Here is a 21,534-nt window from a genome sequence, read left to right as displayed (position 1 = left end):
AACAATGGATGCCCTTGACTCAGAGTTGACTGCAAATGTCAAACTGAAAAACAATCGGTGCATATTTAGATAGAAGGGAGCTTACTAGATCAAATAGCCACTGAGTCATTTCTGCTTGAATATGGCGACATTAGCGACTCCTACTATAACACACCTGAGTTGGATTGTGAGTAATGTCGCCCCCTCCCCGGATTTGACAAGGCTCAAGATAAGAGGAACAAAAGTTTTAAAAGGTCGTTCGTCATGAGTAGACAGTGTTCTAGGAGTCCAATCGGTGTAGCACTCATTTAATGAGAGTGCAAAATGAAAGTCATAATACCTGCATGTAGCTCTGACACATTTTATCCATAGTCTGGTTTTAAGTTCACTTCAGTCATATTTTATTCATTTGATTTTTCCAAAAAAAAAAAACCCTCATTTTTATGACTCATTTTGATGTGGAGTACAAGAAGAAGTTCAACTGAACATGAAATGCTTGAAGAAATAAAAAGAGGAGCAAACAAAGAGAATTCATGATCATCATTTATAGTTCATGGTCATTTTTCCTCATACTCATTCCAAGTACAGGTCTCTGGAAAGCAGAATTGACTGACAGAATGACAGAACAAACACAGAACAGTTGAAATGGAGACTTATTTGAGCTATTCTCCTCTGGTTTTGTGTCATCCCAAGCGCACACTGGACAATCTTATAATACCACTTGGAAAACACACACACACAGCAAGTTAATTTATCTTTATCACTGGCATCATCCATCATCATCATCATCATCATCAACACTCATATTCTAGGTCTTCATTCTCACTCATGTAAGTCAGGATTGAGCAGGAAGGCAGTGATTCTACCAGGATCCTTAAAAGAGAGCCACACAAGTTGTCACACATCTCCGCTATCAACAGCTTGTGCAGGTTTCAGGTTAGGCTGTTACTGGTCCAGGTTGGAATTTGTATAAAAACTATATAGGAACACATGTAAAAACAGGGAGAGATTCAAATTATTATCCAACTGAAAAAACAAAAACAAAATGCAGATGTCCTCATAAAATCTTCTATGTCTAGCAACACTTAATAACATTTATGTCTTCTTTTTGTCCTTTTTTTAAAGGTTTTATTCCAAAACGGCTGAGGAGCAGTTATAGTTTGCATCATCTATACAACAGGCTATAAAACACCACTTTGTCACAGTCCAGAAAGCACATATAGATGTGGTTGTATTGTATATAAACATATGTACTGTAATAAGATAATTTTGCGTGCATGGCTCCTGAATGATCACCGTTGAGACATCTGCGGGATTCTGAGCGAAGTCTCTCCTTTGAGTTCACACAATGTGAAAACGAAGGCCTCCAGATTTCTTCCTGGCACAACTCACATATTCTTTTAAACCAAAGTCTTCAAGAGAAGCTGCCATCTGTTCTCATCTTTGCACTGCAGCAGCCCTGCCTGCCAGGTAATAGTCTTTGCAGGCCATCTCTGCCTCTACCGTGAGGACTTTTGGCTGATTCCTCGTCTCTGGCTTAAACGTCATGTGATTGATTTTTTTTTTTTTAATTCCTCTTCATCCTCTTCATAAATGTTTGGCATATTTTAATGTATGTATTTATTTATGCATTGTGCCATTTTACCTAGAAAAAGTCCCAGCAACACAAACACAGGCAATGGAAATGGAACGTTAAGTCTGCTATGCTGTCACTCCATTTGCAAAGTGCATCTGTGCTCCTCCAGAAACACGGGAGTTCGATCACATTATCGTGGCCAAAGAACAAGTCACAGATGGGTTAATGGTGTTTTGCTGACATGTTAGATATGTATTTAGTTCATTTTTAATTGTTGGCAGACCCATTTTTCCTCCAGTCTTTTAACCTCAGTACTTTCTGTCCAGTGTTTAAGACTGAAGAAAGTTTATTTTTTAATTTTTTTTATTTACCATGTTTTTTTTTTCAGCTTTTCAGAGCATTGTCTTATGGGGGGGGGGGGGGGGAATGACTAAATAATGTTTGTATTTGTTGTTATATTACACAAGTCCTGATTTGTCTTTTTGATAAATGTTTACGTTGGCCTGACAAAGACCAGAGCTTTGACAATCACACATAGTACTCCTTGTCCTTGTTCTTCTTGTTCTTGCTCGAGGTTTTCGCTGTGTTGACCTGTTTCTCTTTGACCACGGTTCCGTTGGACTGTGCCGAGTTGCTGATGTAGTTACGACTCTCGTCTACATGGTAGGAGCCTTCGTCTCTGTTCCGGTATTTATACATAGCATAAAGCAGGATGAGAATGCACAGCGCCGCTGCTGCTACGATGCCGACCACCATCCCCGTAGTACTGCTCGACTCCCGGAAGACCTCCTGTGTTCCTGGGTAACCCTTTGGTCCAGCACCAGTGGGATTGGCTGCAAGACAAAAAAACAAGATTACTGCAAAAAAGCCATGTTTTATGTTTCATCATTACTTTGACCGTATTGGTGTAATGAATGAGAGCATGCATTTTTCTATCTGCATGTACAAATGAATATCCCAAATATAATAGACATCAAGACTGACGATTTTCAAAGTGCATGCTGGCTTAAATGGCTTTCCCATCAAATAGAAAAGCGTGCAGTCAGACAATGAATAGAGCACAATAGAATGAAATGGCATATAATGGCAAAGATAAGGGGTCCCAGCGAATGTCTTTCTGCAGCGTGATCTGACACTTTAAGCGTTTAATATCCCATTGTGATGGCCAAAAGACTTCAAAACGACTCTGACTGTTAAATAAGACACAAATACCCCGAGCATATTTTAAAGGCAACACTTTACATGGTCACAAAATTACCAAAGAAGTTACAATGAAATGCAACCCTAAGAAGAACCTTCAAAAGAGCCAGGGATGTTTTGTAGACTTCAATATAGCACTTGACCTTTCTAACCTTCTCCTCTGCCTATAGAGGATGTCTAAATGTTATACTGGGAATATGGGAATTTTTTTACAAGCTACGATAACTAAGACAGGCGGCACTTCGCCCATAACAACAGTTGGATAAGTGGTTAAGTGAATGGATAGATGGATATATAAAAAAAAAGAGATTTTCTAAATTCAAAAGTAATACTGACAAGACGACTAATGTGTTAATCAATCGCAGGGAAGCTCACAACTCATTACATGCTTTACAGCATAGTCATGAATGAACAAGCCATACTTCCAACATTCAGCATTCATCCGAGCAGCATGACTGTCTCACAGTCTCTGAAAATAAATCTTTCAGAAAGAAACAATTCTTCAATTGAATCAGCAGATTTTTGCCAAAGGCTGTCTCGACTTCTTTGGTGGTGCTATTTTGAAAACATGTCAGTCCCCCCCTCCCCGATATCATTCAGTCCTCCTGGCACATCTCTCTGTGTGTTTTTGTAGCAGTCATCATTTCTGGTTAAGCCCCTCTTTGTTGCAATTGTGAAATCCAAACACTTAATGCTAACATTTGGAAATGAAAGCAATCTGTTTAGACTGGATCGGGAGAAAATATCTCAGGGATTTACAGCTGTGTTTAGATCGTAGTGATCTTGATGAGAAGATGTTAAGTTTCTGTTTTTATTTCCAGTGGACAAACTAACAATAACAGAAACAAACATAGATGTGTGGAGATGAAGGGCTCAAATGGCTCCTCTGTGTTGACTGGGCAGTTTTTTGGGGTTTTATTTTAGCAAGCTTTGCAGATTTTCCACTTTGTTGCTGCTTCTTGCAGCACTTATGAAATGATGCAGTGACTATGCTGTAACACACAGAATCATATGTGTTGATATAAGGGGCCAGTTTGTTACGTAATGCAAATGGTAAAGTAGTCAGTTCACATTTATTCCTACTGTAGGTTTTCATTGTCGCTATCGTATAACCTCGCATTTAAATGAAAAGTAGAAGTTTGCTTCACACTGATGTTTCTCTATGTTTATTTATGTCTTTTATTCATATTATACACGTCACTGTAACTATTAGATGAAGAGCTCACAATGCCATTTAAAGATGATATACTGATACTTTCTAATGAGAAGTAATTATACATTGAAACATTAGCGATGCTTATATTAGTTGCCATTTATGCTCACATGAACAGCAATGGCAATATTGATCAGAACATCACGGGATATTCAATTCTTTGGCAAGTACAATTCTTATAAAAGATTTAAACACAGTGGTCCCTCGCTATAACGCGGTTCACTTTTCGCGGCCTCGCTGTTTTGCGGATTTTTTTTGTGCAATTTTGCATGCTTCGTTTTTTTTTGTTGTTTTTTTTTTAACTTGTGTATTGTGTTCTGTGTCCTGATTGACACAGACACATCTGCGTCACATGGTTTGATCTTTGGTTTCATTCTGTAATACTGGACTTATTTTTCTACCAAGGTTTGAACTTTGAGAGTTTAAACAAGAGAGAAAAGTGTGAAAATGTTCATGCCTGTCTGAGAAAACTGTATAAAGTGTGTAGTGAGGGGGTTTTACAGTCTTAAAACATCTACAATAATTGTAAAAAATAACCTTGGCTACTTCGCGGATTTCACCTAGTGCGGGTTATTTTTAGAACGTAATTTTTAGAACGAATAAACGAGGGACCGCTGCATAATAAATTTGAGAAAAGAGTTTGAAATTGGTCATACGTGTGCTGTCTTTCATGTCCTACTTTGTTGTCCTACTGTCTTCACTTATTTATTTTTTTATATTTTGGTTTAAGAAATAAAATGCATTCATTAGCTTTAATACAATCAAACCAACTTTAGAAAGAAATGTTATTCTAAAACAGAAACTGCAACACTGTGTCTTCATAATTTCAATCCTTCACAGAAATATTTCCACATAAGTAACTCTTCCTATTCAAGAATACAGCGCAGAGCAACGATTTTACATCAAAAGGAAAATAAAAAGGATAGCAGAGTTTTATTGTGTTGAAGTTTGTCATAATCACTTCTTCCTATCTTATCAGACCCTTATTTAATGACAGACAATGTACTTCTGTGAGCATTAGCAAATAGGACACTGAAAAAGAATTCAGTGAAGGAGAAACCAATCGTACGCAGTAACTCTAAATAGGATTATTATCGATGCTGTTGGACAAGCCTAACAATAAAATGGGGGTTGGGGGGTGGATTTACTTTGCATTGACCTATCTGCAAACTATTCTTGTTCTTCTTCTACATATTTCTTTGACTATTGTTACACAGTGATGTCGGTCTTTTATAACACTGAAAGCATCCTACTACCAGGGATCCTCCTGTGAATATGAGAGTGATAGCACATCAGCAAACCAACTTCATTTTCTGAATGCTATCCAAGCTATAATACAGCTCTCCTTATGTCTCTGCTAGCTCTTATCATTGTTTTCTCTCTTGTGCCTTTACTCATTGTCGATGGCTTTGGAAATAAAGCACTTTTTGATTACTCCCATATCTCCTCTTGAGTGACAGTTGAATTCTCAGACAAACAATGACTTCGAATGGCGTTCTATTTGCTCGTGCTCAACCTCTATCAGGTATGTCTATTTTAGGAAAATATTGGACTAAAGGGCACAAAAAAGTGTAAACTGCAAAGGGCAAAAGTTCCCCAAGCTGTCTATCAGACACAAAGATGCTGCTCCTCTTCATTGACATGTTTTCCAGCATGGTTAGACTGATCAGCGGCCCAAGTATGCTTCCAATGCTATCCGACATTCAAGGACAAGCAGAGAGTACCAATGGGGGATTGAATGTGACTGAGCGTTGCAACAGATTAGCTCTGCTTGTGACAAGCCCACTTATCCTTGCAGACAGGTGTGAAGAATGCTCTCGCCTTGTGGGCAAAAGCCACTGGTTGACACGGCTCGTCCCAAGCAAACCATTGCACGGGCATTAACGGTGAGTTACTTTCATATGTGCTATCTATCCTTTGTTCAGGGTCAAAAAAGTTGAAAGTGTAGATGACATAGCAGGTTGATGGAGGATAGAGGTCTTGATGTGGCACTCTAGAGTTTTATATGAGACCTCGGCTGGTTCGGGAGGGAGGCAGCCTCAGACTGCTACATCAGGAGTGAACCATGTGCCAAAAGTATCATGGCGCGCTGTTCTTCCTTGTGTGATCTAACACCTCCAGCTCTAGGCTTTGTTATTTCCTCTTGCCAGGATCTGTTGATTGGCTCCCCACAGGCTGAGCTCTCACAGCGACTTTACATTGGAAAGCTCTCAATTAACTGACCACAATCCGTCTTTCATCACTGAAAAAGTAAAATAAGTGGGTTAAATGAGCTACTCATTTACTTCAACATTAATGGAAATCTTTCTATGGAGGGCTACAACAGCCCCCCAAAAATGAAACTAAGTGGAAAAAAAAATAACTACATAAATGAATTAAAATGCCCCAAAGAAATAATAAAATAATTGTTGGCCTTCATTTTTTGGGATCGGGACATACAGCCCATAATTCTCCTTTAATTTGCTTATATAAAAATTATAATATGAAGAAAAATGCTAGCTTAAATTCCCCCTCACCCTCCATGACTGTGGTATGTTTGTGTTCCTAAATTCTGGGTGCTCTGCGCAGTATTTAAAATTTACTAGGACTCTTCTGATCTGTTGGCGCCACTCTTACAGCTCGTAAGAACTCAATACTTTTATGGTGCAGAGAGCTGACCAGTCAAAGGTTAGCACTAAATTTAGCACAGTGCTGACACAACCATGTTTTGTCTAAAGCTATTAGCATTTACAGTAGCTCTTTATTTCACCTTTAGTCTCAGCACTGTCTATCAAATAGCCACCTGATGGGATCTTACACAGTCTACTAGACTGCCTTTAACACAGTGATGCAGCTCATTTGTTACCCATGTGCCTGACTGTGCCCCTGCCCTACAGTGCGCCTGAACTCAAGTGGAGTTCAGATAAAGTAATGTCCCAGACCCAAGGCCATTGAGAAAACCCCAAAAGGACCTCAGTCAAAATGCATCTGCCTGTCTGTTCATTAGCACTCCATCATCTCAGAATGAAGGCACATAAACTGAGAAAGAAATAGCAACTGAAACAAGTGTTTAAAATGATGGCTGCTCTTATGAGCTCTACTCGAGCGCACCCAAGGGTAAAATTAGACATGGGGAAAATGACCTTAAAGTGTGTCTAGCTTCATGGCAGCATTGCAGGGGTGTGCTTGTGAAGCGATGGAGGTAAACTCAGGGGGGTTAACTTTTGAAGGATTGCAGTTGGGTAAAAGCTGCCAGAATAACTCTCTCCTCTACGTCTCATCCCAGAGAAAGACCATCATATAGTCTTTGCTGTTTTATTTACAAGGACAACAGTTAATGTTCTAGTTATTTAGTCACAAATCATTCGCTTTCACCAGAGAGTTCTCGAGAGGAGATGCACAAAAAAGTAAATAAATAAAATAAAAACTGAACAAAGAAGCAAAGATTTTATATGTGACCTTGATACATGAGTTTTAGTGGAAGAAAAGAAACAGCCTGGCTATTAACACTTTGCCGTGCAGTGTTAATAAACAGTGCAAAGCGACTTTGAAGACTTTGATGCTTTTCTTTCTTCGGGCTTTATTTGATTGCATCTCTTCTCTTAATTCTGCCTGCATCCTTCAGTATGGATATATGAGCTTGCCTCTTGAAGATATTAGCACTGACGCATAGGAAAATGTCATTTAAAAGCCGGAGAAATGCCTGATGTGATTCTACTTCTCTTTGCCTGACTTCTTTGTGCCACATGCGCTCAAGGAGAGAAATGGGATCAGAGATTTTGCACTGTCAGGTGGGATTTGAATAAATGGTCCTCTTCAAAGACTATTTTTCCTCATTTGTCTCCAGCGAAAGGGTTCATTTGTTTGGTAATTTGCAACAGGGCAGGCTGATGGGGGCCATAGATGAAGGAAAAGCACAGCAGGGGGTGGGTTTACTTCAGGTGTCTGTAAGACTTGTTGAGAGGTAATGGAGCAACCAAGATTATTCAGAATATATTGAACAGACAGGCCGGGCTTGACCTTTCATTAGCTTTTGTTGCTAATGCCTTTAAAGGGTTGTGCAGGGTAGACAAGGATAAAGCTTTTTTTCTAAGCGGATGCACAATGGCAAGGCTGTGTTAATGCTCCAATGGAAATGAATCAAAGAATGAAGTAATTTTTATTTTTTATCAAGAAACTAGCGAAAAGAGATTTTGTGTAAACTTGGCCATCCGCAAACTGCAACAGCTGACAACATGAGCAACACATCATGCATCGTTGAGGGCTTAGGGAGGTGTGGCTGCAGGTTTGCCTTCAGATCAACCAGGCTTACAGCTATTGGCATACTCAGTGACACAGTGCTGTTATTCAGCCAGATTAGTGTTATACCATCTTCTTACTTCACATATCCAGCTATAATCATGAGCTGTCAGAGTTGTCATATAGCCGGGGATCATTTTGCAGACAGGTCACTGTATCAACTGCAGCAGAGCCAAAACATTTATTAAATCCCTCTTGCCTCTTTAATTATCGGAGTGTCCTCAAGAAGTGATGCAAGCCACCCTGTACTTGTGACATGCTGGCAGTATGCCTCATGACAGCTTGCATATATGAGTCTGAAGTGGCTCTGCGCACGCTGATGGTGGATGATGAACTGAGAGCTGAGTGAGCATGACATGAAGTGAGAATTATTAAAAAGGTGTTTGATTTAACCCCACTAAAAGGTATGATGCAGTTTAAGCCTTTGCCAAGAGGGATTCCACTAAAAAGGCAAGATGAAAGAAGACGACTAAGCTTACTCAGCTTTAATGTCACAAGTCTGGAGTTCATCTCTTGATTAGAGAGGTAGAGTTCTATAGTGTCAGGCTATGAGGTCTCGGGCTCTATACCTACTTACTTATGGCTCTATAGCTAGGTAACATTGTGTCATTGTGTTCATACCTGTATTTTGTTTCATGATGATAACACAAACAGTTTTAAATATGTAGACACAAGCTGCTATGACAACTGTGTGCACAAAAACTGTGATTAACCACATTGTTGGACAGAAGAGTTCATTCTCACTAGCCACACCCAGGACTGATAACTGTCAGATCTGCTGAATCACGAAATCATTTAAACAATAGTGAGATGGGCTGAAAGATCTCAAAAAGCAACTCACTTCCCAGGAGTGGGAAGGTTCACCTACCTGCCAAAATTACCTAGCAAAATTACTGCTGGAGCACATTGATGTCATAAAAGAACGCAGGCCTGACACTTCAATTAAGGTCAGAGTTCATGATTCAACAATATGAACAAGACTAGGCAAAAAATGAAATCCATGGGAGAGATTCAAGGTGAAAACCACTGCTGACTAAAAAAGGACACAAAGGCTCATTTGCCAAAAAATTTTTGGCAAAATATTCTGTAGAGTGGCGAGACAAAAGCTCAACTATTTGGACGGTTTACTTCCTGCTACACCTGCTATAAACAAGAACACCAGTCAAACGTGGCATTAGGGTACTTTTCCCATTAATGAATCAAATCATGTAAAAACTGCATTTTGTATTTACTTGGGTTATCTGTGTTATCTTTCGAATGTTCAAAAATCTCTGAAGATCTTAAACTTGAAATAAGAAATTAGGAAGTGGAGGAAAAACTTTTTTCAGAAAACTGTCCATATGTTTTACTAGAGACTATTTCTTATCCCCACAACAACTTAATGACCACCTTTAGTCAGATTAAGTGATACAGTTGTTAGACAGCAGGTCAACAAAAATATCAAATGCATGTAAAGATGAGATAATCTTTACAAGCATTTTCCAGACTGGTACATTTTTTATTAATATTTGTAATGTCTTAGTTGCTTTTACTATTTCGATAACTGGCCTTTAACTGAGCAACTTTTCTTTTCTTGGTTAGCAAAGTCTTTCATGCCCTACTTAGACTCATAAACAGACACAATGTGTTATCATCAATGTCAGCACACCAGAAAGATGAACGGTGAAAAAAAATAAAAGTAATTGAAAATATAAATACGGTGGGATCAGTAAAGAGAAAGACTGACAGTAAGTGTGAAATCCTGTTTTCTCTCAGAACACACTTCATTTAAAATAGGATGTAGAGAGAAGACTTGAATGGCATAATCCGCAGTGAAAGAGTGCAAGAAAAACAAAAATGGCAAAATTCCATAAGGCTGTCTGCAGAAAGTAGCAGACTATAGGAAAATAACAGCAACATGTTGGCAAAAAGAGTAGACGTGATGCTTGAAGGTCATCGGCGTTGTTCCCGGCTGTGAGCTACGACCACGTTCAATAGGCCTCCGGTTTTGAAAAAAGGCCTTTTTTTTCCATTAGTTAAACCATCTCTGCTAGTGGCAGTCTGGCATGCAAGGTGCATGACACTGTATTCAGCAAAGGGAGAAATGAACACACACAGAGTTCCAGCTGGGTATGATTGAATAACCTATTAAATGTGGGCAGTGACCTCTTAAGCCAGCACAGTGCTCTTAATGTTTCATTAATCTCACAGCTACTTTTAAAACAATAATTTACTCTAATTTTTTTCCTCCTGTCTGGGTGCATTCCAGTCATTGCCATGGGGTTAAAGAGAGTATTCATTTACCGTTTGATTTATTGGTTTACTCTATGTATTGTTTCCCCAACCATAAATTAAATCTATTAAAACAAAATGTCAAACACATTAGCAGCCGCTAATGTCACTGCAGAATGCTTGAGGATAAAAAAAAAAAAAGATGAGCACGCATAGAGAGAAGAGGAAACTAGAGATGATTAACCTTAACCTGCCTATGGGCAATGTGCAGAAAAAGGCTATTTCTAGCAGAGAATAAAAGCACTCAAAGATTATGTGTGAAATGCAAAGGTCTGCACATACCACAAGTCTCACTGAGGCTGATGGTATGAACCTAGATAATGTTGGGGGGGGGGGGGTGCTTTTCTCTTTCATACAAATCACATTTTACATGATTGCATGTTGCATAATTAATGACGGTATAATGGTGGAAAAATAAAGGTGCACGGGTTTAAAAGATAAACATCCAGCTGAGGCGTCGAGTGTTTGGATATATCCGTCTACTTTTGTGCACTCTCTCAAAAGAAAGGAAAAAAAAACATTAGAAGTCAGGGATCAGAGAATCCAAACTTCAGAGGAAACATTGTGTATTCTGTCAGGTGTAAGAGAAACTTCCTCATGTTTTCCTCCATCATTTATTCATTATGAGGTATGGAGGGGGGGCTTTGTTCTCAAGTAATAATTAAGGGAGTCAATTTCAAAGCTGGTATTGATTTCTATGGGCCACTAAGGAATAGTTAGATTTTATTGGGTCGTACGCTTAAAGCTGCATGAAGAAAACAGCCAATTGTAGCTTAATATGAAACAGCTATTTTGTGTAATAATAAACATACTTTGGGAAGTATAATGCTACATTTGACAGCCAGTTAGCTTAGGTTCAGATTGGAAACAGAAGAATAATCTAAAATTGAAACAAAGTATTTTCTTACCAACAAGCTAGATGTTTCCACCTGCCTTTACGTTAGGGTACAACGGCTTGCTGCGAGCATTATCTTCATTATTTACTGTGCTGACATAGAACACAGACTTATGTTATAATCTGGCTCTATTATAAGTGCAGTTAACCTATTTAATTTGAAATTAGGATTAATCCTCACACCCCTTTACTTAAAAAATATATTTTAAATGCTACATGTCAAACATTTTACATTATCAATTTCTCAACATGCATGTCTCCAATTCAAAAAAAGTTGGATTAATGTAAAAAAAAAAAAAAAAGCCAGTAGGTAATGACGTGAAGAGAGGTTATTTTGGATTTGATGGCAGTCTCATTTTGTCTGATTCAAGATTCCAGCTGCTCAACAGTCCTGGATCTTCTTTGCTGAATTTTTCATTTCATGATATGCCAAATGTTTTAAAATGATGAAAGATCTGGGCTGCAGGCAGGACAGTCCAGCTGCTGGACTCTTCTGCTGTGAAGCCACGCTGTTGTAATAGATGCAGTATATAGTCTGAGAATCCACTTGATAAAATATGTAACGCCTTCCTTGAATAAGACATGGTCTTATGGGAGCATATATTGACAGACATGCATGTCTCTAAAAACTGTATTGTTAAGTCTTTTCCAGATGTGCAAGCAGACCCGGATTTCTGGATGGTGTTCATATATGACTTCTTTTCTGTATGACGAAGCTTTAACCTGTGTTTATGGATAGCACAAACAACTGTGTTTAACAATGGCGAACAACGATTTATGGATTTGTTCCTAAACCCACGCATTGATTTCTGTGACAAAATCATGTCGATTTTTAATGCGGTGCTTGAGGGACTGAAGATCATGGGCATCCAATGTTCATGGTCGGCTTTAACTCTTAGTTTTAATTATTTACTTTACCGATGTATATTATTCAGAATTATTATTATTTTAGGTATTGGTTTTTATAGATTGGAGAAAATCTGCCTCCTTAAGAAAGCCAATCATGTTACTGACCTGTTGACAAAAAATCTAATTAACTACAAAATTTTTCTCCAGCTGTTTTTTTACTACTCAAGAGAACATTTCCAGCCTTTTGTTGGCCCCCCAGCCCCGCTCACTTGAGATATCTAGCTGCCATCAAATTCAAAATGAGCTAATATTTCTCATAAAGACGGAAGATTTCTCACTTTAACCATTCAATATGTTTCCCATACCCTATTGTGAATAAAATATGGGTTTATCAGATTTGCAAATCATTGCATTCAGTTTTTATTACATTTTACACAGTGCACAAACTTTGCTTTACTTGCTTTCAACCAAAAGGTGGTACGGGTAAAACAATCCTATCAAATCTGGTAACAAGAATTTAACTCATTTTAAACAGCTGCTAATTTTAATCATGGATTGTTCTCTCAGAGGAGGAAAAATGAGGAAAAAAGGCAGCTCCGGCATGTAATCATGCAACCTTGGATATGGGTCACTCTGCAGCAGCTGCCCTCCATCAACAGCCTGCATGGTGCCAATGAACTGGAGCTGGTAGGTAAGAGACATCCGTTTCATCTGACTTCATGTAGCTCAGCAACAACCTCTTTCATTAACTTTCACCATGAAAACTTGGTGCAGAATAATCAGTGGCAGCTTTCTACGCTGTTCAAGAGAATATTTTCCCACCTGCATCTGTGTTTTCAGCAAATAATTAAAACCCTTTGTGTCAGTCTTTAAAAGATTTTCTCGCAAGAAATGAAGGAAATTTTTGCTAAACGTCAGCATTCACACAATATTTACATATGAGAGAATTGGATTTTTTATCTTTATGGATAGTTTTGTTACTTTTCTTTCTAAGAAGTCGGAAAAACAGGTATCACATAAACAGATGGATTACGCTGACATTCAGCTGTGTGAGACTGGCTGCCCAGTACAAGCATGGTCCCAAAGCATCCTCCTATTACAGATCAGATGAGCTGCAGCATCACGGGCTTGTGTATTCCTCTGTGGTTTCAAGAAGCAGGGGGGAGGATTCAATTTGGTGCAGTATGATCTAATCCGAGTCCTGCTGGGCGATAAGCTCTGCTGGTAGCGATGGCTTTCCATGGTTTCCGGAAGTAAGAGTAATAAAGCTCGGCAATAAGTAAGTTTACCTGATTCATGTCATTCAACAACTGACAGAGACTGCTGTGGGACAAGACTCCAGTAAGATGCGGGATGATCTAGAGCTGACCTTGGACCACAGATAGCTTGCAGATAGCATGTTTTTCAAAGCTCGACCTCTGTAGATCACTTATACACCAACATTATCCTGCTGTATGCATACATGCGCTGTGAAGACAGAGAGATATCAAATGTATGCGCATCTGGCCACTCCTTTGGAGATGCCAGACAGAAGAGGCTGTCAAGGTGTTGCATGAAAAATGATATATTATTGGCGTCATTAAAAGGAGCTGGCTGAACAGTAATATGAGTAAGTAGCACTTTATCAGCAACAGTGTATCCAGTTCTTTATGCACAGCAGCCCTGTCGGAGATGTGGCATGTGCTTGGCAGAGCGTGTGAATTGTTCTGAATGTAGATATTAATCAGGATACGGTGTTAGACAGCTGCCACCCTGGGAGCCCACAGCTCTGGTGTCAAATCCCCTTCAGTGATCACAGAAGAAGAGGGATACTCTGCACTGGGAGGGTGTGTCCCTAAGCATCACACAGTATGCAATTGATGTTTTGGCAGATGCCCTTGTCACAGAATATCATAATGCGAGTGTGAATCAGTACACAGCTCAATCTCCTGTGTATTTTTTCAGAAGCAGCAGATACAGTGTTCCCTGGAAGGACCTGCTGTGATGCTGCCCAATCGGAATATCGCTCTGATGTATTGCAGGAGAAAAGCGAGGTAAAAGTTAATCTCGCTAGTAGAAAACCAAAGGAACAGGAAGAGGGACAGACTAGAAAAGTTGATAGTCTTTGCTGTGGGGCACACATTAATTTAGTGGACGTTTTATGACCACATTCTGATCGATAGCACATTTAGATGGAGCGTGGGGCCTTGGGTCTGGACTTAATTGTTCTCTGTGCTTCTCATCACTTCAGAATGCATTTAAAAAATCTTTCCATTCAAAGGTTACGCTTAATTGCCCTCCATGTGTGGCGAGGTAAGAGATTAAAAGTTTGCTAGCATTGCAGGGAGCAAACACATTTATAATATTTGTCTGAGTAAAGTTTGGGAGGAGCATTTTCAATTTCAGGGAGAACAATAAGTGGTACCTTTTTTTTATGATTATTGTTGTACACTTATCGGGGCTCTTCAACACACACGGTCAGAACCCAAAGCTAAAATGTGTTTGTTTATTTTATGAAGAGCAACACATGACATGTGCCTCAATCACAAACTCCGAGGGTGGTTATGTGCAGCCATTGTGAGCAATACTGCATGAGAAACAACAGGATGAACTCCCACTGCCCACTGTAGAATTTAATTAACAACAGTGGGGACTCTTTGCACCTGTAAAAATCAGCCTTCCCCAACTCTCTGGGTTTACCCTCTTTGATTTCACGTGCTGGAGCCCTGCAGGTCTGATAATCACAACTGTGTGCGTGTGTGTGGCCTTTTTTGTTTTTGCTTTTTGAGTTTATTAACAGATGCCGTGAGCCGATGAAGAAATTAAATGAAAGCACAGTAACAGCGGCTGGTTTGACGCAAAAAGGCAGTGTTTTATTTGGGCACGAGGTTCTTTGAGAGCATTGTTCCGAACATTTAATTTAGGTGGGTTAATGTTGATGGATGGAAGTCGTGGAGCAACAATTATCAGGCTTTTGAATCAATTAAAAAAAAAACCACACAGATCAGGACACGATGAAGCACAATCGTCAAACAAACAAACAAGCAAACAAAACCCACACAAAAACAGCAACAACTGAAAAAACTTAAACAAGTTCTAAGTAATAGTGCCAGATGATCCTCCATTCATTCTGACTAAATCTACTGAGTGTAACAAATAAATGTGAATGTGTCCTACCAAACTTGTAGCAAAAAACAAACAAATAGCATCTCTTTCTCAAAATGTTTAATCTTCCAAGGTCAGACAGTGATAGATCTCTACCCTGAATCTATTCAAATAAGCTAGTTACATTAAAATGCCTTAAAACATTAATCAGCATGAATAAAAACCAGTAATTTTACTGCATTTATAATTTAGATTCCAACAAACTACTGAAAGAGCTACTGTATAGAAATGGAGCTGCCCGACCCAACAGACTGCCTGCAGCTTGCTGTATCACGCAGTCAGCCTCTGAGAAGTGTTTAAGCTTTAACTAAACTCCAATCTTCTCATTTAAACACTACGCATTAGCCTCGAGTGCCCTGGTGGGGGTGAACTGTTACACACAAAGACACACTGACACACCCAGAGAAAAGTAGAATAAAAAAAGAGATGACTAACCTAACCCACCTGAGCTCGGCTCACAGGGATCAATGTCCTCGTCATCGCTTGGACACTCGGCTGATGCCACCAGCAAGTCGTCAGTTGTCTGAAAAGAGAGAATTACACAGAGGAGTGGTGAGGGCACGGAATACTTAGCTGCATCTATGGGCTGAGAGGACTCCCACTCAAGTTAGGTTAGGTTAAAGAGAGCCAGGCAGTTGAGATGTGAATACAAGTGGCTAAACTAAACTTTTGGACTGGTGAAATCATCTGTCAACACAGGCACGAGCTCCCCGGCGCTGTAGCAGCTGCTACGCTGCTTTCCAGGAAGCGCTGTCTTTACATAAATGAGATCAGATTATTGGGGAACAGTGGGGGCTGAAGTTCACGGCACAACTGTCGACTCACATGCTCAATTTGCTTTTCATTGTGTAGCTTTGCATAGCACTTCAAGCGATTGCTGAGAGCCATCACAAAACACCTCTGACATTTAGAGGACAACCAGCCATGAAAGCTTAAAAAACAAAAAGGACATTGGAAAACAAAAGCCAGCTCAACACAGGCTTAAATCAATATTTTCTTCTTCTTTCTTTCAAAGTAATTCAGTATCTCTTTTTACAAAATAAGGATCCAAAATAAACCAAATCGTGGCATCTGCTGCCACATCGACTCTTATATCAAATCCATTTCAGACTGCTTTCAGCGCACTTCCTCACCTGCCAAACACGATACATTTTACCGTCCAGGAAAATGGGAAAGGGCAAACAATAGACCAGAAAAAAAGTACACTGTAAAACATTATACTGCAATGTTCTTTTATAGTCTTGCTTCAGGCCATTTGATCAGCTCGGCGTTAAAGGTCATTTCATTTAGGCATGGCGGCGTCTTCAGGGCCAGGTTAGATTTTTTTCTTTGTGGTGTGCTGCTAAGCAGAAAAACCTTCTCTTTTATATGTGGCATTACATCCTCACTTATCCTTTTTGGACTAATAATTTTAAGCCTTTAAGTGTACTTCCTAACAAGCCTTACTTTGTTCATACTGCAGGGGTTTGCATGTGTGACGGTGACAAACCAGACAAAGGAAAAAAAATGGGCAAGGAATGAATCAGGGTCCTAAAAATGAAGACAGACTTTGGCTTTTATCAAATTTGCTCTCTTATTTCACCGATGTTCTAATGCGCATTCAAAATATTTCGGCAAGTTGGATTAGTATCGACTCATGTTAAGGAAATTAAAGGTGATGTCATTTTGCTTAACATCCATTTGGCCGCGCATAATGTGATTCTATTGCGACTGTAACATCGTTTTGACATTCTGAACATGGACCAACATCATCTTTACATAATAGACCCGGAAATGATAGATCAAACCCATTAAGGAAGTTGTGGCGGAGGGCTGCTTTTGGTGCATCTGTGTTGGGTGAGGCCCGGGGAAGCCGTCCAAATGTAAATTTAATTTGCTGCGCATGAGGCTGATATACAGTGTCGGCCATCCAGATGGCAAAACCGCCGGATCCTGGAGTGCCACATCCATCACTTCAGCCTTGTGATTTGTTTTTCCTGGCGGGAGATCTTGACACTCTGCACTCACTGGCAGAGGTACGGGAATCAAGGAATCAATACTGCCTCTCTCTTCCCACCTCACCACTCTCTTTCTCTACTGCTCACATCCTTTTTTCTCCTTTCGCTCTGTCCTTTAGGTTTATTTGAAACCAAGGAGGAGGAAGCGATGTAATGTGGGTGTACTAGATGTAGGTTAACTCCCCATAGGATAACCTAAGCGGAGGTGTATGCCCGTTCATATTTATACGTCTCTGTCTCCTCATTCAGGCTAGAAGGATATAAAAAGGGGGCTTAAACTACATCATGACAATGAAATCCACAAAAACACAAAATCGTTTAGATTTCCATTACAAACTAATCTTAAAGACAGAAAGTCAGTTTTTTGATGACATGGTGTCTTTTGTTTTGTTTGTGACTTTTTGGGCATGTCACTAAAGGGTTTGCAAATGAACAAAGTCTGATTTAGACTTAAAAATAAAAAACTGACCCTCCAAGGACAGCCAGGAGGATGTATAAGCCACGTCCATTTTTTTTTTTCAATGAATCTTGTGTGTGCTGGATGTGACGTATGGCTCTGAATCAAAACTGAAATAAATTCACATGTTACTGAGCATCAGTCTGCCATCCCGGATTAGTGTGTAGGTCAACATTTTGATGTGGTCATGACCTGGTTGAAATCCAATAACATTAGCAATTTATGGTGTCTTCCACCAATGCTTGCCTTCTTTTTCACCCGTGACAATTCAACACGGGCTATGTGAGAGGCTTACATGCAATTTAGCCACTGTGATGAAAACTGACAGGTAGCCTGGCTGAGAAGCCAAAAAAACCCCAAACTGAAATGTCAGTATTTTATTTTATTTGTTCCCATATCTATGGATATGGGTGTCCTTGTGATTATTTTGACCATTCGAGGATTTTGAGTTCAAAATAACGCTACTGTGGGTTTCCTCGTCGAAATGGCATCTTTGTCTGAAGATTTCTAGAAACACTGTGGGCTTCAGGAAGGGTTTCATTAGCTCAGGAGTGTCAGGTGTACTGATGCAAACAGCATCATGCCCAAAGGAAACATGCCCCAATAGATAAGCGTATAAACAAGATGTGCCTGTAGTTCACTTTATGAAGGTACTTCTAAAATGCTAAAAGCAAAGGCTCGGGGCTTGGAAGGCATCATTAATCTAGCGGTAAAGTGCTGAAGCCACGGTGAACCTACAGCACAGCTCATTTATCTGCCTCTGCTCAGAGCAGCAGAGCGCACACTTCTATGAGATGTACTAAGAAAACCTGGGGAGACAGTTGGGACCACGAAAAACACAAAAAGAGGAAGAAAGAGAAACACTGTCAAGAGAAACCTGCCTGTAGTGTTCATACCAAAGTGTATGAAAATGTTGATCGTTTGTAAGTGCAGTGCCATTTCCACTGCCTTAGGTGCCGCTGGGAGTTTTATACACAAATACATCTTGCTAAAGCTTTCAGAGAAGTAAAGCTATCGACTGACCTTGGCTCACGCACTGATTGAACCATCAAAGAGGATGCGGACCAGGAAATTCCAAACTGACTCAGCCAAAGGCACGTTGGTGCCTTCTTTAGCAGTGTCATGCCGGTTTTCGATCTTTGAGGATTGATAACGGTCCACCTTAATGAGATGTCCAAGCCAAGCCGTGCTCTGCATGTGCTTTCTAAAGCTTGGTCAGCAGTCTTGTTCCGCAGGACCTCTAGTTATTTACAACCACACAAACACTAACTTTTTCTGTTCCTTCAACTTCACTATGGTGTATAATCCCAATCTCTAAAAACTACTATATGGAGTAGGTTGCCTTTCATTTGTACACATCTAAATTGAATTCCCGTTTTCTCCCTCTTAATCCCAGCCTGTGTGGAGAGAAAGAGAGGGTGGGAGGGATGGAGGGGAGGGCTGCTCTTCAGGGAGGCTGCTGTGTGCTGCTGCCCCAGTGCTGGAGAGCAAGAGACACCTTCTCTGTGATAACCTGTCGGCACGTCTCGAGGGAGAGCTGCGGGTTTTCACATTGTTTTCTTTCTGGTCTAATTTGATGAATGCTCTCTGGCACACAACATGTCTCTTTGGAGACAAGCTGAAAGTCAGGAGGACACTGAAGGCATCTGAAGGGTTTATCCAAAGCATGCCTCCGCTGTCCTGGTAATGTATTCCACTGAGGATGCTGCTGTTTTCTGTTCCCTTTCTGTTTTTCAGTATTTTCTCCAGTAACTTTTTTTTCTTCCCATTATAAGCTCGTGTTTTGCAAATCTTTCTCTCTCCCTTTTGTTTTTTACATATAGTCTGTTGCAAAAATAAACCTGATATTTGTTACTGAGTGTCCGTAATCTGTTGCTTATTAAGATCTGGTCTTAATCCAAATACTTTCTTTTTTCACCCCAGAATGCCAAAAACAAATTTCTATCTTGATTAAAATATCACAGAGAAAACATTGCTTTGCTACACATAATCATTGCACACAAAAGCTTTGCTGTTTGTTAAACTGCACAGAAACCTGCAGATTTTCCCTCATAACTAATCTTCGCCTACATCTGTTCCTTCATGCTCATATTGCATGCGATCCATTAGATGCAAGCAACCTACTGAATAACAGTTCCCATGGGCTGTCACTATTTTCAGATAAGACCATACAAGAAAGAAACCACTGACAGCAGAGGTGGATTGTGTGAAATTCTCTCTACCCGACAATACTTCTAGTTTTTGTCATACTACTTAATAAGAACACTTTATTCTAATCCAGTCTTTTATCCCAACAAAGTAGGTTTTAATATTTTTCAGATTAGAATAAATTGAGCTTCATATTTTGAGAACACCAGTATAATGCAAAACATGAATTTCATATTTTTTAACCTTCACTTAGTTGAAATATAAAAAGACTACCACAATATTTTTTCATGAAACTGCAGGATGATTTTTTTCTTCATATTTTCAGTCAAATCAGCAGCTTAGTACCAAACTGTTAAAGAGGGGGGGGGGGGGGGGGGGTCTCTTAGGGGTGACATGCTTTATCCCATCCCCCTTCAACAACCATTGGAGGATTTCCAATGACATCTCAGTAGGAAAACTCCCCAAAGGAGCCCCACTTGGGAAGCTTTGCAAAGCACACCAGCTGTTTTATGAGCATTCTTGTGAGGCATTGACATTTGATGTTATCCCTTGCTTTTTAAATACATAGACGTACTCACTTGTTGTGACTTACATGCAAGAGAAGCACACAGGGAATAATAGCACAGCAGTCAGATTGTTCTTCTTGCCATTGTAATTATTATTATTTTTATTTTGACTGCTACCATACCATACTTATTGCTCATAGCACACTTATTTCTTTCAGTTGTGACATCTACTAATAACTTTGAATAATCATACCAAGGTTTTCTACTTGATGAATCTGGCATTATTAAGGTTCAAATTGCATTTCATTTCCCAAAAATAAAATAAAAAACACTGAAGAACCACTGAGTTAAATACAGGGAGTGCAGAATTATTAGGCAAGTTGTATTTTTGAGGAATAATTTTATTATTGAACAACAACCATGTTCTCAATGAACCCAAAAAACTCATTAATGTCAAAGCTGAATGTTTTTGGAAGTAGTTTTTAGTTTGGTTTTAGTTTTAGCTATTTTAGGGGGATATCTATGTGTGCAGGTGACTATTACTGTGCATAATTATTAGGCAACTTAACAAAAAACAAATATATACCCATTTCAATTATTTATTTTTACCAGTGACACTAATATAACATCTCCACATTGACAAATATACATTTCTGATATTCAAAAACAAAACAAAAACAAATCAGCGACCAATATAGCCACCTTTCTTTGCAAGGACACTCAAAAGCCTGCCATCCATGGATTCTGTCAGTGTTTTGATCTGTTCACCATCAACATAGCGTGCAGCAGCAACCACAGCCTCCCAGACACTGTTCAGAGAGGTGTACTGTTTTCCCTCCTTGTAAATCTCACATTTGATGATGGACCACAGGTTCCATTAGTTTTTCTTCTTTTATACCCTTTCTTGCCAGCCACGCTGTGGAGTACTTGGACGCGTGTGATGGAGCATTGTCCTGCATGAAAATCATGTTTTTCTTGAAGGATGCAGACTTCTTCCTGTACCACTGCTTGAAGAAGGTGT

At 39.6% G+C, this 21,534-nt stretch overlaps 1 protein-coding gene across 14 annotated transcripts in view; it reads right to left on the bottom strand.

Moving 5' to 3' along the window:
- Positions 1-509: 509 nt before the first annotated feature.
- LOC146561237 (neurexin-1a) overlaps positions 510-21,534 on the bottom strand; it is a 259,720-nt gene continuing 238,695 nt past the window's right edge. For 12 of the 14 annotated variants that reach the window (XM_085297146.1, XM_085297144.1, XM_085297152.1 and 9 more), the window contains 2 exons: positions 15,841-15,928; positions 510-2,388 (listed from right to left, as the gene is read on the bottom strand). In XM_085297146.1, the coding sequence (XP_085153272.1) occupies positions 2,084-2,388; positions 15,841-15,928 (393 nt within the window). In that variant the 3' untranslated portion in view covers positions 510-2,083. The remainder of the gene's footprint in view (positions 2,389-15,840; positions 15,929-21,534) is intronic. The other 2 variants (XM_085297148.1, XM_085297158.1) reach the window with 1 other exon arrangement.

Source organism: Mchenga conophoros, linkage group LG13 (genome assembly GCF_057382185.1).
Source record: "Mchenga conophoros isolate Kocher_MC1m ecotype Shallow Benthic linkage group LG13, M_conophoros_male_GT1.1, whole genome shotgun sequence".
Lineage (NCBI taxonomy): Eukaryota > Metazoa > Chordata > Actinopteri > Cichliformes > Cichlidae > Mchenga > Mchenga conophoros.
This window is presented reverse-complemented; position numbering and strand designations above follow the sequence as displayed.